General features: G+C 41.0%; 1 protein-coding gene across 7 annotated transcripts in view; it reads left to right on the top strand.

Annotated features, from left to right (window-relative positions):
• The window catches only part of DCC (DCC netrin 1 receptor), a 1,000,213-nt gene that overhangs the window by 873,066 nt on the left and 110,084 nt on the right, over positions 1–17,063 (top strand). For all 7 annotated transcript variants that reach the window (XM_068251343.1, XM_068251342.1, XM_068251341.1 and 4 more), the window contains one exon: positions 14,662–14,757. In XM_068251343.1, the coding sequence (XP_068107444.1) occupies positions 14,662–14,757 (96 nt within the window). The remainder of the gene's footprint in view (positions 1–14,661; positions 14,758–17,063) is intronic.

The raw sequence follows: 17,063 nt of genomic DNA, 5'->3' as shown, positions 1-17,063 counted from the left end.
ACGCGGCTGGCCTCAAAACCCCCCTTCCTAATGAAGCCTAACATAACTGCCAGCTAGCAAACCACCTTCCTGATGCCTGACCTTACTGCTCCCCCCCCCCCCCCCCCCCCCCCGCTCTCGCTTCCTAACCCTTAATTTTAATCCCCCTGCTACAAATCTGCAGCAAAAACACAAACAATCAAACCTGCCTCTGCTGCAAATCCGCCACAAAAAATAACAAAATATATACATGGACGCACTGAATGCGCCCATACAGATATCAATTATACAGCAGGAGGAGTTGGCAGGATGTCTAGGAAAGCACTGCCACCTCTTCCTGCTGTATAGAAATGTAAGTTTACATCTGGCTAGCTGCGTCCATGTGCTATTTCAGTTTGCATTCCGGTATAATCTGCGTTTAGGGTTTAATGCATAGTTTGCATCTGTTTTGAGTACAAGGTGTGTATTTAGCCTCTAGGGGGCTCTGCACGCCTCTGTTGGTAGTCATTTTAGACGTGGCCTTATTGGGAGCCTGCCAATTTCTCCTTGTTCCCTAATAAAATATTGTTTATGTATGGCTGGTAATGTGGCCGCTGATAAAGCACCTGGTATTTGTAGCTGGAATTTGCATAGTGCCCAATATTTTTATGGGCACCTATAACAGCACCCAAACTTCTGCAGCCCACTAAAATTTCCCACAACTTTAAATCTGGATTATTTTTTTTTTATTTTGTGCAATCAAAACGATAGAAACTAGAATGTCCTTTAAAAGCGGTCAGAAGTAGGCAATGGCAATGGCCCTTTCACCCTCCATCTCCCCAATATAACAGTAACGTTATTAGATGATCCTCTGTAGGCATTTGGCAGACAAGCAATAGATTCCCCTCTGCGGCTTCTTCTGCCTGGTCATTATCAGCCTGATGACTTTTCAGGAGGTATAAAGGAAAGAGAGTGGTCTGGCCTTCATCTATCAGTCACTGGCTCCGGCGCACAGTGTTTTGCAGGCTGTATTGGTTTGTAATGGGACTATACGTCAATCTTATGAGGAAGCTCGATGCACACGTTGCACACCGCCGAACTTTCTCCGCAAACTTCTCTGTCTCCCTTGTTCCACTCGCCTCAATGTTATTTTCATTCATCTGCCTGGTGGAAAATGGTTTATTCATAGTCATTAATTTTCCACAAGGCTTTACAGAGAGCACTGTTGCCAAGACTGGATTTATATGGTTTCTTCTCCAAGGCCAACTTTCTTATGACACCCATTCCATGTGCAGCCCCCTTTCATGTATACTGACCACTCCTTACCGTGTTTCCCGAAAATAAGACAGTGTCTTATATTAATTTTTGCTCCAAAAGTTGTGCTAGGGCTTATTTTCAGGGGATGTCTTATATTTACTATGAACACACAAGTTCCTGTGCTGTGTGTCTTCCTGCCTTCCCCACTTTGCTTCCTCTTTCCCTGCTGGATCCACCACTTGTCTACCCGTGTCCCACTTGTACCTTTAGTGTCCTCCTGGTGTCCCTGTGTCCTCCTCTATCCCCTGTCCTCTTGTGTCCTGTGTCCCCCTATATCCTATGCTGTCTCCCATGTCCTGCTGGTGTCCCCTGTGTCCTCCAATATCCTCATGCATCCTCCACTTACCTCCAGCTCCATACCATGCTGTCCCACGTGTCCTTAGATGTCCCCCTGCATCCTCTTTTTTTTCCCCAGCTCCATGCTGCTGTGTCTCTGAACTTCAGCCTATAGGGACTACTCATTGGGGGAGATTTATCAACGCATTACCGTCAGTTTTTTCTTCTTAATCTGTTCTAACCAGCAGGGAGAACAGTTCTGCATGATAATAAGAACCTGCTTAATTCCTAGGTAAAAGTAGCAATTTAGCATGAATTTCTAGAGCTGCACTACAGTTAAGAAAAGTGCAAATCCATCCTTAAACTGGCGCAGATTAAGAAGTGCTTGATAGCAGTTCTAGAGATGTAGAATTGCAGGCTAGACATGATTGCAGAGTGCAGGCTAGAGATGATTTGTGAGGTGCTCCTCCCCCTGCTGAATTCCTCCTCAGAGCCTGCTGCTATCAGTACAGCAGATGTGTTGGTTACCTCAGCAACAGCAATTCCCCTCATACACTGCACTGTCTGAGAGACTCCTCCTAGCTCCTACTTTACAACAATTTTAGAAGGAATCTGCACTATTTAGTGATCTCTTAGGCTGTCTGAGACATTTCTGCATGGATTTCTAAAAACCTACTAATATCTTGTCTCAGACACTCTTGATAAATGTCCCCCACTGAGTAGCAGCGAATGCATTGATTAGCCCAATGATAGAGTCAAGGTCCTGCCAGCCAGCGACACCATGGGCTCCAGTAATAACACACGTCGCCTTACCTTTTCCCTTTACTGCCACTACAACTTACTTACGGGGTAGGGCTTATATTTCAAGCATGCTTGAAATTCTTGCTAGGTCTTACTTTTGGGGGATGTCTTCATTTTGGTGAAACAGGCATGTGTGCAGCAGCCCCCTCTACATGTGTAACATCCATGTACAGCAGCCTCTGTCTTTTAGGTGCAGCTTCCTTTGGTTGTAGCTTTCCTCTTCCATGTGTTGATTCCTATTTAAAGCCTCTTTACTCCAGTTGCAACCATTCTTCCATGTGCAACAACCCTGCTTCTATATCTAGCCACCTTTCGAACAAAAGCCACCCTAGGCCATGGCCTGTGTGGCCTTGACAGAAATCTGGCCCTGACTGTCGCAGTGTATTGTACCAGGATGACCATTAGTAGAAGCAGAAACATGTTTATTGGCAAAGAGAAAATGATGATTGCCGGTCTGATCCCTGCAGTGGAGTAGCATTAGAGGACGCAGAGGCTGTATGACTGCACCAGGGCCGCTGGACCCTAGGGGATCTTCTCCAATCTCTGCATTTGCTCTTCGTTGGGTCTGTAGTGGCAGTTTTTGTGATCTCTGCTATTGCCGTGAATAGAGGTAATCATTAACAAACCTTTGCTTTGCTCCTTACCCTGCCCACTCTATCACCAGCCATGCTGCTATCTTTCCTCTCCATCTCCATAGCAACAGAACGCATCACTGGCCTGTAGGCTAGCAAGGGGATCCAGTCCTGACCCCAACTGGTAAAAGTAATTGCTTGTGTCTATGCACCTTAAAGCGGACCTAAACTCTGAACGTCCTCTCTGCTCTAAAAGATGCACAACAGCATAATAACCTTTAACCACTTCACAGCTCCAGTACAGTATATCTACTCCCCTGCAGACTTCATCTAACCGCCCAGGGGAGTAAATATACGTACTCCCGTTGCTACCACTGCTGTACGTGCTCCCGCTTACTTGTGCGCTCGTTCATGTTGCCATCTGCCCACCAGGAGGTCAATGAATGGGAAAGCAATTCCTAATCATTGATCTAAGTTCCCGTAGCAATTATCGGCGCCTTTTATGAGAAGCTGCACGATCATTCTAATAAATAAAAGTTTCCCATCTTCAGTACACTTCCTGTAAGCATACATATTTTGCTTACAGGACGTATAAAAAAAAAAGACTGAGGCCATCTTGTGGCCAAATAGGAAAACTACAACTAAAAGTATTTTTTTTAAATGCAAAGACCTGTTTTTACATTTTAAATTAACCCCTTACCTCCCACACTTCCCAATAATTACCAACATTTATTTTTTTTGTAAAAAAATACAATGAAATAAATTTACAATTATAAAAAAATGCATAAATAGTTTTCTTAGGGACTGAACTTTTTTAATATGTATGTCAAGATGGTATAATACTGTTACTTTATAAATTATGGGCTTTTTATTAATGATGGATGCAAAACTGAAAAAAAAATGCATCTTTATTTCCTAATAAAATATTGGCGCCAGACATTGTGATAGGGACATCATTTCAATGGTGTAATAACCGGTACAAATGGGCACATAAATTACGTGGATTTTAATTATGGTAGCATGCATTATTAAAAAATTATAATGGCCGAAAACTGAAAAATAAGGATTTTTTTCCAATTTTTTTCTTATTTTTCCATTAAAAAACATTTAGAATAAAATAATTCTTGGCATAATTTACCAACCAAAGTAAGCCTAATTAGTGATAAAAAAAAACACATTTAACACATTTCATTCTGATAAGTAGAGATAAAGTTATTGGCAAATGAATGGAAGGAGCTGAAATGTGAAAATTGCTTGGATGCTGAAGGGGTAAAACCCCTCAGTTGTGAAGTGGTTAAAGAAAATCATTTTTTGTTACAGCTGATACAAATCCTGCAATAAATTTGCAGTGTGCCTACTTCCTGATTAATGGAAGCAGAGATATTGTTAACAGCCTGTGCTTTCAAATGAGCTTATCTGCCATCTCTGCCATGGCAATCATGTGACACGGGGAGAGATCAAATTACAATTACTTGTGTGATCAAAATGTGATGTGATCACACTACTTGTGCTTAGTCACAGATAAGTGGGAATTAGACAGGCTAAACTCTCTAAATACAGACAGGGTGCATTTCTCTGTTTCCTTCTGTCCTGTGCAAGAGTTCAGGTCCACATTAAAGGGGCACTATGGCGAAAAATTGTAAAATTTAAAATAGGTGCAAACGTACAAATGAGAAGTATGTTTTTTCCAGAGTAAAATGAGCCATACAATTCTTTTCTGTTGCTGTCACTTACAGTAGGTAGTATAAATCTGACAGAAGTGACAGGTTTTGGACTAGCCCATCTCTTCATAGGGGATTATCAGGGATTTATTTATTTTCAAAAGCACTTAGTGAATGTCAGTTGCTCTGTCCAACTGCCAAACAACTGTGTAACGAGCAGGGAAGCTGGCCAGCATCATTGTTTAAATCCTTTTAGGGAATATCTTTATAAAGAATAAAAGCCTTGCTGAGAATCCCCTATGAAGATATGGGCTAGTCCAAAACCTGTCACTTCTGTCAGATTTATACTACCTACTGTAAGTGACAGCAACATAGGAGAAAAGTAATGTATGGCTCATTTTACTCTAGAAAAAAATGTTCTTCTTATTTGTATGTCTGCACATATTTTAAATTTTACACTTTTTTGCCATAGTGCCCCTTTAAGTTTGGGAGAAGGGCTATATGTGAATTGGCTTTATGAGGATTAGCCAATTATGGTGGCCAGAGGAAAAGTTTGTTCTCAGAAACTACCTTTGCCTGATCATTTGCATTCAGGTTACCTGCAGTGGATGACAGTTAAGAGGCATAGCTTGGGGCCCCCACACAGATGGGATGCACCAGTGGGTGCCTCTGACTGACTTCTCTCACCGACGGATGCTCTACATTGTTCTATCAGTGATTTACATTTTCCAGGAACTAGTCTGAACACTTCGGGCTCCATATGGCTCCTCTTGTTAAATCAAGCTATAGATGACACTTCCATATGTTCCGTTTACAGTTATCCATGAATACATTACATCAAGTGAGTGTGCACAGGTCTCACCACATTAATGAAGGCAAAATGCTCAATCGACAGTATGGAAATGATTGTCTACTTCAGCAAATGCTCATTTTGAGTTACCTCTTAAGTGATTTTTTACATTTTATTTATGCCGTTGTTTCATTCCATAATCATTATATGCATACATTGTCATCCTTTCTGATTATTTCTGTGCATTTACAGAGTACATAATCATGTCACTGACTGTCCTCAGGGGAGCTCACAATCTATTCCCTACCGTAGTCATAGTCCATTGTCCTACCATATAATTATTATGTATATATGACTGTCCTCAGAGGAGCTCACAGTCTAGTCCTATTATTATTATTTTTATTATTATAAATAATAATAATAATTATTATTATTATTTTTTATTTATATAGCGCCAACATCTTCCGTAGCGCTGTACATAGTATATTATCATTATGTATACAGCATTGAAATCTTCTGCAGCACTTTGCAGAGTACGTGGTCATTTTATATCGACTGTCCTCAGAAGAGCTTATACTTATTATGTATGTATATAGCACTGACATCTTCTGCAGCACATTAGAGTACATGGTCATGTCACTGACTGTCTACAGGGGAGCTCACAATCTGTTCCCTACCATAGTCATAGTCTAATGTTCTACCATATTATTATTATGTATTTATTACTGTCCTCAAAGGAGCTCACAATCTAGTCCTACCATAGTCATAGTCCATTGTCCTACCATATTATTATTATTATTATTATTATTATGTATACAGCATTGACTTCTTCTGTAGCACTTTGAAGAGTACAGTCATTTTATCGACTGTCCTCAGAGGAGCTTACATTCTAATCCCTACTAAAGTCATAGTCTAATATCCTCCCATATTATTATTATGTATTTATATAGCAGTCATGTCACTGGCTGTCCTCAGAGAAGCTCACAATCTAATCCCTACCATAGTTATAGTCCAATATCCTATCATATTATTATTATTTATTTATTTATTTATGACTGTCCTCAGAGGAGCTCACAATCTAAACCTACCATAGTCATAGTCTAATGTCCTCCCATATTATTATTATTTTTATTATCATATTATTATTATTGTTGTGTATTTATATAGCATTGAAATCTCCTGCAGCACTTTAAAAAGTGCATATTAATTTTATCGACTGTCCAATGTCCTATCATATTATTATTATTTTTATTTATTTATGACTGACCTCAGAGGAGCTCACAATCTAATCCCTACCATAGTCATAGTCTAATAGTCTACCATATCATTATTATATACGTATAGAAATGACATGTTCAGCAGCACTTTACAGAGTACATAGTCATGTCACTAGCTGTCCTCAGAGGAGCTCACACTCTAATCCTACCATAGTCCTACCATGATTTATAAATAGGACCCTTAGTTTTGGTACTGAACAGAAAACCACTGTGATTGAGTGCGCGTCAGAAAACCACATAGATTGACTGCTTCTTTCGGGGCTTTTCAATATCGTGTGACCTGTGTTGGCATAAAAACAGCTGCATTAGTGTAATTAGGTTTCCTCAGACACTCCTACAGGTTGTAAGCAGGGTCAAAATTATTCATGTGGAGCACAGTTAAAACAGTTGCCATGGTTTCCTTTGGAAGCAATTGTTTAATTTTTTTTTAAATATAACAGAAATGAATTGTGCCTGTGTCTAGAAAAGCAAATCTAAAGTGTAAGGATTGCGTGCAGTGCATTAGTGGCATTTTGACAAAGAATTTGAGGTTCGAAATGCAGCGCCTCGCTCACTATGCTGACCCAACACACTCCTTTTCTGTGATTTTTAACCCTTTTTGTGATGTTTAGATGGTGCATATCCTGGTTATATTATATTGACGATTATATGTGACTCCAGGGGTTGTATCTCAGCATGTCACCATTCCAATTGCTGCAGTGGCATTTTCTACTAAATTGACTAAGTATATACAGAATACAGCAGAGCTGTTTCTAGCCTTTTTGTCACCGCAGGCAAGAAGTCCTGTGTCATCCCCCCCCCCCCCCCCCCCACACACACACACAAAAAACACACACACACTATTTAAGCCATGTGTGGATGCATAATACATGGAGTCCCTGAGATACAAACAGCCATCCGATCCTGTCACATTTCATTGCACCCCCCTACCTGCACTCCCCCAGCTTAGTGTGTACATGCAGAGTATAGCGCAGCTAAAGCTTTGCTCTCACCTCTCTGCCATAGTCCAGTGCAGTGCTTCCTTCTGTCCATTCACCACTCAGCCTAGTCCCCGGCATCTCTTACCACATGTAGTGTTATTACGCACAACATAGGGAGAGTGAGATGCTGGCACTAGAGGGAGCAGGAGAGGGACAGGAGGGTCACACAGTGCTGGACTCCGACAGGGTGGTGAGAGCACAGCTTCTGCTGCACTATGCTCTGCATTTACACTCTTGGCTGGTGGAGAGCAGTTATGGGATGTGCAATGAAATGTGAAACAATCGGGAATTGTTAGCATCTCAGGGATACCCTGTATTATGTATCCAGCTTAGACGCCACATGGTTTATATTCTCTAGTCTCTGAGTGTGTGTAGTTTTTTTGTCTGTGCGTTGAGGGTGACACAAGACTGGGGTGACAAAAGGCTAGAAACGGCCCTACTGTATTCTGCATTTCCTTAGTCAATTTAGTAGAAAGTGTCACACTGTGGGAGGGGTTTCACCACAATTTCAGCCATATAGATGTCCTGATGATCTATTTGAGAAGAGGTGGACCTCCAGACTAAAAATCTACTCAGCAACACTGAAAAGGCTTGGTGTTTCTTTAACAGTTTCACAGCATCAGAACTTTGTTTTTCTTACCAAAGCATCATTTTTAGCTGCATTTTTAGCTAAGCTCCACCCATCAAAGAAAACTGCCCGGGCTTTTTTCCCCTGATGCTGTGCAAAGCATGATGGGATTTCCTATGTTGTTGTTCACATTGCCTAGCAACTGGGAGGGGTGATCAGCACACAGGACAGTTGGAACTGTCACCTCCTTTCAACCAAAAAGATGGCTGCCCTCATGAAATCAAACATTTGCCTGTTCTTTTAAAACAGGGTGGGTAAGAGATTATATTACCTATCTATTTTAATTATCATAACTAATGTAACTTAATGACAGTATGTTTGTTTAGGCTGATGATCCCCTTTAAGATTTCACCTGGGAAAGGGGCATATCGGCTACTGATTGGGATGAAGTTTGCAATAAAGGATCAGATCACTGCAATTATACACACACACACACACACACATTATGCAGTATATATCTATCTATCTATCTATCTATCTATCTATCTATATATATACACCTTTTAGCCTATCACATTGTTAGTGGGTGCGTTTATAGATAAAGGCAGTTGCAGCTGTCTATTTCGTTTTTTCATGCCTGCCAGCAGTAAAGATACTTTCCTTCAGGCTCACGGAGGCTCAAACAACATGAACGCCTTTTGATCTTCTACATCTGAATTTGCAATGTCTTGATTTTTTTTTATTCCCTACTACTATCTCTCAGTAAAGTTCCTCTTTAAGCCAACAATTAAAATCTTTTTTTTCTTTTTTTCATCGGCAGTTTTTCATTTTTATGCTTTTGTGATAATCATTGCTGAGCAGCACAATGCATTGCCGTTCCCTCTCCTTCCTTTCTTAAGAAATCTCCAGCACAGACCAGTATTCCTGTGATAATTCCCATTATACATTGACCTTAAGCTATAATGAAATCCTAAGTGAAAGGATAGCAATCATCTTTAGCGCTGTCTCTGGCTGGTGCCCGGCTCCGCTGAGATTTCCTCTCTGCACTGGAAAAAAATGAGCCGTGCTTTCATTCATCGCCGGGGTGAGAGGGGTCTGATGCCTCTGCATAGTTCCTGCCTCAACAATGGCATTGTGTTTCAATATACATCTGTCGTTGTATTACACTTTAACCCAGGCAGCACCAAGGTGGCAAAATGGTTTTCTCCGCTTCACATGATTTCTATGAAGTACAAGGGGGTCAGCGCTGTAGTTTTATCTTTCAAAGGAAAAGTAACGTATACAGTATGTTGGGTTTTAATAGTATCTACCGTATTTTTTGGCATATAAGACGTTTCAGACTTTATGACACGCCTAGGTGTGGAGGGCAAAAACCAGGGGAAAAGAATTACTAAAGCTTCCATTGTCCAGGAATGTCTTATAGGTGTTCTCCCCCAATTATTGTGTCCCCCTTGTACCTCTTGTGTCCTGCTGTGTCCCCATGTGTCCTTTTCTGTCCAGAATATGCCCCCTTCTGTTCCCCATGTAACCCATTCTGTCCCCATGTGTCCCCTTCTGTCCCCATGTCTCCTCCGCTTTCCTTGTGTTCTCCTTCTCTCCCCCTGAATAAATGAAAGCAGCAGCAACATGGCTCACCTGATCCATTGGGGGCTGTGGCGATCTCTATTATCTCTCACTGCTCCCCTAGTGTCGGCTCCTGATGATCGCATCACTAGCAGAAGCCAGCACTAGGGGATCAGAGAGAGGAGAGATCTCTAATCCCTGTGGACTCTGATGGCTTAGCTGGGAGGAGAACACAGAGGACTGGAGGGGACCCGGGGGGGGGGGGGGGATACAGGGAGTACCTAACACAGCAGTGGGTCGGGTACACTTTGGGGGCCTGAGCTTTCTGCTGCATTTATAAAAACGCACAGAAGTGCATGCGCTTATATGCGTTTTTATAAATGCAGCAGTGGGCTCGGGCCCTAAAGGTAGGACTGTAGATTGTAGATTGAACCACCATCCTAGTCCCTTGGAACATCACCATCCCACAGGTGGAAAAGGATTTTGTGCTAATGAAGTAGTAATAAACGCACTCATTTACATTTCATCAGCTTACCTTCCTCGCCTTCATTTTCAGAAAGATATGAAATAACCAGTCTACCGCTAAAGATGAATTAAACTGTCCAGTGCGCCAATGCCCTTATCAAGGGCGCGCTAGGATGTTCTCCCCTGCAACATTACTTAATGCCAGCTGTAAGGGAGGTAAAACCAGCCTGACGTTTTACCCTTGATAACGACTCTGCAAAGATTATTTGGCTTAATTAGGGAAACGGAAGATTGTGCTGCCATTTCAGCTTTGCAATGGAGATAGCGAGGAAGAAACTAAATTCCGTGTTTGTTTGTATGGGTTTATTTTGTGTACGGACAAGGGCATATCAGAATGAAAGGTTAGGCTAGAGGAAGGAAAGTTTTAATAATTGAAATTCGAGAAATCTGCCGAGAGTTGTTGAGGGAAACAAACTAAGAATGCAAATGGGGCTAAGGGTGATAAATGTGTTCTGTTATTATGTCTTACCGCCGATAATAATGGCTCAGCATCTCAGCAACTTCTCAAATTAACTTCTTCAAGAGTGCCTGTCTCCGCTGGACTTCACTTGGGCGTTTATCATCATCTATATTGGCTCTCGTCAAGTGGGACAAAAGATTCAAACACAAACAAGTACATCCATCCTCTTGTGTTTACTGTAAAAAAATAAATACATTCTAAGTTTTATCAAAGGAAATCAAGTGAACTCCCTTAGATTCCGAGCAGCTAAACTGGAGCTTGTGTTGAGAGAGACTTAGGGAAGGATGGATAGAATAATACAGCTAAAGATTTCCATTAAGCAATGGCAATGCGTTTCGTGGGCTCAATCCACTTTCTCAGGACAAATTTTCGTACAAACACTCTTCTTCCACTTACAGGCAAAATGGGCTCCAGGAAAATTAGGGCACCAGAGATAACCACTCGTAGAATATCGGTAAAATTACCAATATTCTACTATTAGGGAGCACTCGTTCTAGCAGTAAAATATCCAGTACATTTTATCGATATTTCTATACTAATGCTATTTTCACATAAGTCCTCCATCTACTGATTGCTAACAAAAACCCCACGCCCTCACCAATGCCTAACCCTAATTGCCCTCCGATGCCTAACCCTAACCGAATCCCAAGCAATGCTTAACCGACCCACCCAAGAATAACCTCCCCCCCACCACTGCTGTAATTTGTTTTACGACTTAAAATTATTCTGATTGTGATCATTTATGGCCACTTGTCACTAGGGGGCAGTGTGAGACAATAACAGAGGACTTCTGCTTTCAGTCTCTGTTTTCTGCTAGCAGAGAGACATCAAAGAATTCCAAGAATTTACCTCACAACAAGTTCTGCTGGCTGAGGTCATAAGCAGTGCACTATCTCAAACGAGATAACTCTATTGAAGATGCTAAAGGGTTAGCATCCAAAAATAGCATCTACATTTTGATGCTAACAGTATTTTCATCTCAGCGTGATGGTCTCATAGGCCGAAATCCTGGGCTATCAGTCGTTTTGATAAAATGACATTACATTACAGTTGGAATGAAAAGCCTGAATCATTTCAGCATTGATTGCAATTTTATGGTTATTCCATTTAAAAAAATAGTACATTGTACTGGAGTAAATTCAGAAGGACAATTACACTTACAACTAAACAAATACTCTAAATTGCTCTGTCATCATGAGTAGGAATTTTACATCCAACGAGAAACAGGAAGCACTTCCTGAAAAGTCCCCATTGTTTGGTAATTCATTTGGCCATGGTCCTAACAATATTCACAATGAGCTAATCAATTATTCAGTAATCTCCCAGGAAGGTTTTGGCAATTAAATCCCGTCAGAACTGGGCGAAGCGTAGTTTGCAGTGCATTATGGGTCTGCTGTGCGCTAGAGGGATTAATAGTAATTATGGGGCTCTGCAGCAAACCATAACTGAGGGAGGATAAGGGTCATTATCGATGTGTTATGAACCAGAAAACCAAAAACTCCACAGACCATGAGTGTAACCTCTGCAATGTCAATTGCCGCCCGGTGATTCAGGTGTTATGAGTCATGCTGACAGCAGCTGTGATTGGCTCATGACATACTGTATAGACTCAAAAATAGGCTACAGTGTATCGACAATTACATCGTAAATTTTTTATTGCAAAAATGTAATACCTTTTTTGACACTAAACAAGAGATCAAGTGACATATGGTCAGCTTTTTCATTTCAGTTTAAAGCAGAATGTTTGTCAAAAAACAAAACACAAAACCCCAAAGTGTGTGTTATGTTTTTTTTTGTTTTTTTTTTACTGTCGATGGTCATACAAAAATAGTTGGATTTATGCCTGCTAGTGTTGAGTTCGAATTTTGCATAATTGTAATTTTGGACCAAAATTTGCAATTACAGTGTAAAATCATAATACAAAATTTCCTGCAAATTTGTAGCGATTTTTTTTGCATTCTTGATCGCGTCATCATCAGCACAAGGCATCGCTAGTGGAGCAGTGTGGGAGAGGAGAGGTCTCCGATCGCGGGCTCTAGTGGATTCGTTGAGCCGCACTGCCACTGCTTTCATCTACTCAGGGGGAGCAGAGGAGGACATGGGGCAGCGGAGGAGACATGGAGACAATACAGGAAGTCCCCGACATAGCGGCGAGATGGCGGTTTGTAACTCAGGGACTCTCTGTATTTGGAATATAAGATGCAGTGACTTTTTGTTATTTGTGCATCTTACATTCTGAAAAATACTGTATTCACTGATCGCCGTTACAGCCGTAATTCACATTATGGCCTATGGTAGCGCTCAAATGTCCTGGCGCGCGCTGCGCCCTTTTTACCTGATGCAACTAGGGTGCCCTACCAAGTGTGCCCCAAGGGGCTTCAGCTCTCAAGCACTTTGTGTCAGGGTCATTGTTTTGAGCTAATTTGTTTCCCCTAGCTCAATTACTTTTTGTCCCCTCCCGATTGTGCACTGTGCCAGTTATAGTTGCGCATAAAGAAGGCATCGAGCCAGCCGAGTTAAGCTTGCTTGCTGTCTCCATTGGCCAGTTACTGTTTGAGCCAAGGGAAATCAGAGAAAGAAATAACCCCTAACCACACAGATGTTCTCATAACAGCGACACCGACAGATTGTCATACACCAACAGGTAACTGTGCATGTGAAGTTCTTTCAAAGTTATTTGTCTTGCCTGAATTATTACCCATACAAAAAAAATATATATTTCTCAGTTTTCAGCCATTATAGTTGTAAAATAATACATGATATTGTAATCAAAACCCACATAAATTATGTCCCTCTCAGAATGTATGGCGGCAATAATTTATTTGGAAATTAAGGTGTATTTTTTCAGTTTTGCGTCCGTCAATAATTACAAGTCCTTATTTGCAAAAGTAACAGTAATATATCTTCATGACACATATTAAAAATGATGAGTCCCTAAAGTAGCTATTGATGTATTTTTTTTAAATGTCACGCATGAGCGTGTGGGAGCACGCATAAAGGCGATCGCGCTGAGCTACATATATCTACGCCCCTGGAGCTAAGATGAAGTCTCCGGGGAAGTAGATATACTGTCATCGATTCATTAAAGGAATACTATTGATACCCAAGGGTTCTAAAATGACAATGTACAAATAATGTCTAAGTAGCTGTGTAAACATTTTCCTACTTTTCATGTTAAATATCAGAGGCAAAAGCTGTGATTTATTGAGGGTAGGATTTAGCTATATTGGGACAAATCAATTGCAGAAGGGGTGTCTGCTTCAATGCACAGCCAGAGTTGCATATCAGACTACAGAAAGCAAATATCAAACATATCAAACTCTGAAAGCAAAAACGGTATGGAAAGCTGTGACAATTAGTTACATTTCCTCTGCTCTCTTCAGACAGGTCAGTCAGAAACACAGGACACAGGAGCTGCAGCTGTTGGGAGCTCTCTCTCTGTCACACACAGAGCTACACATAGAGTTCACTGATCAAGTGTGAGGGGAATTTCCCCTCTCCTCATGGCTCAGTCAGCCGTCAGTTTTGGCGTCAGTAAAGTTTGAATGTATTTTGCTAACAGTAAACAATGAAGTTGCTACTAAAATGTATACACCAGTACTTAGCAGCACTTCCCAAACAGTTCCTGTGTCAATTGAAAAAAATATGTGAATCGATGGTATTCCTTTAAGTAGTTAAAATAATCCATTTTTGAATGTTGGCCTTCACTGTTAAAAGACTGATCTACAAGTTGCTGTGGTTGCAATTTAACCCAGAGTTCAACTTTAATTACTAAAGGACCTAATATAGAATATTACAATTATCTGCGTTTAGCTTTTCAAGTAATTTGCTATGTTATTATATCACAACACACAACCATTCAGTTGCACTGCTTAATGCCTTTTTTCTATATTTGTTTTATTTTTCCCTGCAGAACCAAGCTCCCATTATGTAATTTCCCTGAAAGCATTTAATAACGCCGGCGAAGGCGTCCCACTTTATGAAAGTGCCACAACCCGATCTCAAACCGGTACGTAGAAAATGCTTTATCGGTCTGTTGCTCTCTTCCCACATTTTTTACCCATGTGTTTATATTTTCCAAGAGATTATAATTGCATGAAAGGAACAGGTAAGTGGATAGAAAATTGTTTGACTCCGCAGAATTGTGGTCAATTAACTTTCAAAATGTACCTCTTGTATTAAGTTTGTGGACATTTTCCTTTTTACGTATCTGCTTAGTACATGGTAAATGGTGAATTATCTGCCCAACTTTTAATGAAGCCCAAGACTTTTTTGACTTGTGATTTTATAAGCCAAGGTATAGATTTGATTTAGGAGTTTCTAGAAGACTGCAGATGCTCCTCCGCCATCCTTTAGACTTTTGCTGTAGGGTACGTTTCCCTTACCAGCTGCCCATTTCACTCCACCAGTATGAGTATCAAAGAACCATTAAGTGCAGTTATAACATCCTCCTTATAACTAGGGCCACCATTATACCCCCTTATAACACGTGCAGTCGTAATGCTCCCAGTTCCCAGTAAGAAATGCAGCCATAAAGTTCCCCTATTCAAATACAAAGTGAGCTGAAATAGAACACTGGGACCAAGTCGCACGTCAATCTCAATGTCTAGTGGCCATCTCCCTGGTGTCTAATGGCCCCCTTCTCTCCCCTATACAATTTTCTTCTGGTTCTTCTGTGTCTAGAGGCCCCCTCCCCTATACAATTCCTTTGTGTGTAGTGGTCTCCCTTTCACCCCTCAACAGTTCCCTGGGGTCTAGTTGTTTCCCTCACACATTTTTAGAGTTCCCTGGTGTCTAGTTTTTTCCCCCTCTTTCCCACATGTTGCTTTCCTGTTGATCTAGGGATTCACCTCCAAAATAGTTTCCCTGGTAGTCTAGAGTTGGCCAAACATAATGCATAGTAGGGAAACCACTTGGGGGACAAATTTGATTGCTCTGCAGGCCACATTTTACCCTTGGGCCAGAGTTTGAGGTATATGCCCTATTCCAAGATCAGACATTAATTTTCAACTTTTGCAGCTATAATGTACCCCTAATACAAGTACTTAAACAAGGTGCCCTACATAACAAGTTCCTATTGCAATATTTATCTTTCCCCTCCACCAAAAGTACTACTGCTCTGCTCCTATATCTCTTGTTATGTAGAATGGCACTAACTGGTCTGGGGTCTGTTCCCTGGCATCCCATTTGTACAGCCAAAGACGTGTACAGGTCATGTGACATCACATGGCAAGTAACAGGGTTGGGCATGGGACCATCTGGTGGAGAAGGTAGCCGAAACTGTATTTATTTGTAATTACTGACAGGGATAAAGTAAAGACATACAACAATCAGGTAATCTATTTATAAAATACTAGGGTTGATTTGCTAAATATGGAGAACATTTTAGAACACTGCAGCCTCCTGCACATGCTCACAGCACAACTTATTTTTTAATAATAATAAGTCAGGGACATTGTTGATTTATTAAAGTCAGGACACCTTCAATTTTTTAACTTGATTTTAGTCATACAAATACTAACATTCTAACCTTTTAAATGGACTTCCAAAAAAAAATAATGTTTTCCTATATAATGCATCTCACCAACTAGCCTAGCAATATACCAGACCCCACAGAACTCTCCCTCCTACTTTTCTACTGAGGTCCTAAACTTTGAGGGTCACATGACCTCACAGTTTGATAGTAAGCCATGATCCTACATGCCACTTCTATTTCAACTGCATGGTCAGTGGCTGTAACACCTATGCACCGTCCAGTTGGTGGCGAGGGATAGGGTTGAGTGGCTTGAGTGCCACCTCCTCTCCGAAGAGTGGCATCAGGAACCACGAGGCAGGCCTCCACCTGCAGAGGATTTAGGCCCTTGCAAGACAAGGCAGGACCCTGGTCAAAGCCTCAAAAACTACATCAGAGGCAGAAAGCTTAACCAGTGTGCTATCCAGCCTAACACCATCACTTGATTTTTAGTGGTTCTCATGAGTGTAGTTGTAGGTGGGTAACGAGCGGGAGGGGTTAAAAATACTGTTTACAGATTTTGAGGAATATTGTATTTTGATATGCCACGGTCGATACCTGCAAATGTTTTGTTATATAATATCAGATGACTTTAGCCCTTTAAACACCATTTTTTATGACCTATTTTCTATAAACAAGTGATACAGCACTGATAAACAAGCTGCTGGAATCCTAGAATCATGTTAGCAAACTGTTTTTGGATAGATTTTTAAATAATCCAGTCTGGGCCTGCTTTATCACTCAGGCTCTCTAATGTTCTCCGAGCTCTAGTAAATCGCCAACTTGTCTTTAAAAACTTTAGC

Source organism: Hyperolius riggenbachi, chromosome 1 (assembly GCF_040937935.1).
Source record: "Hyperolius riggenbachi isolate aHypRig1 chromosome 1, aHypRig1.pri, whole genome shotgun sequence".
NCBI classification, from domain to species: domain Eukaryota; kingdom Metazoa; phylum Chordata; class Amphibia; order Anura; family Hyperoliidae; genus Hyperolius; species Hyperolius riggenbachi.
This window is presented reverse-complemented; position numbering and strand designations above follow the sequence as displayed.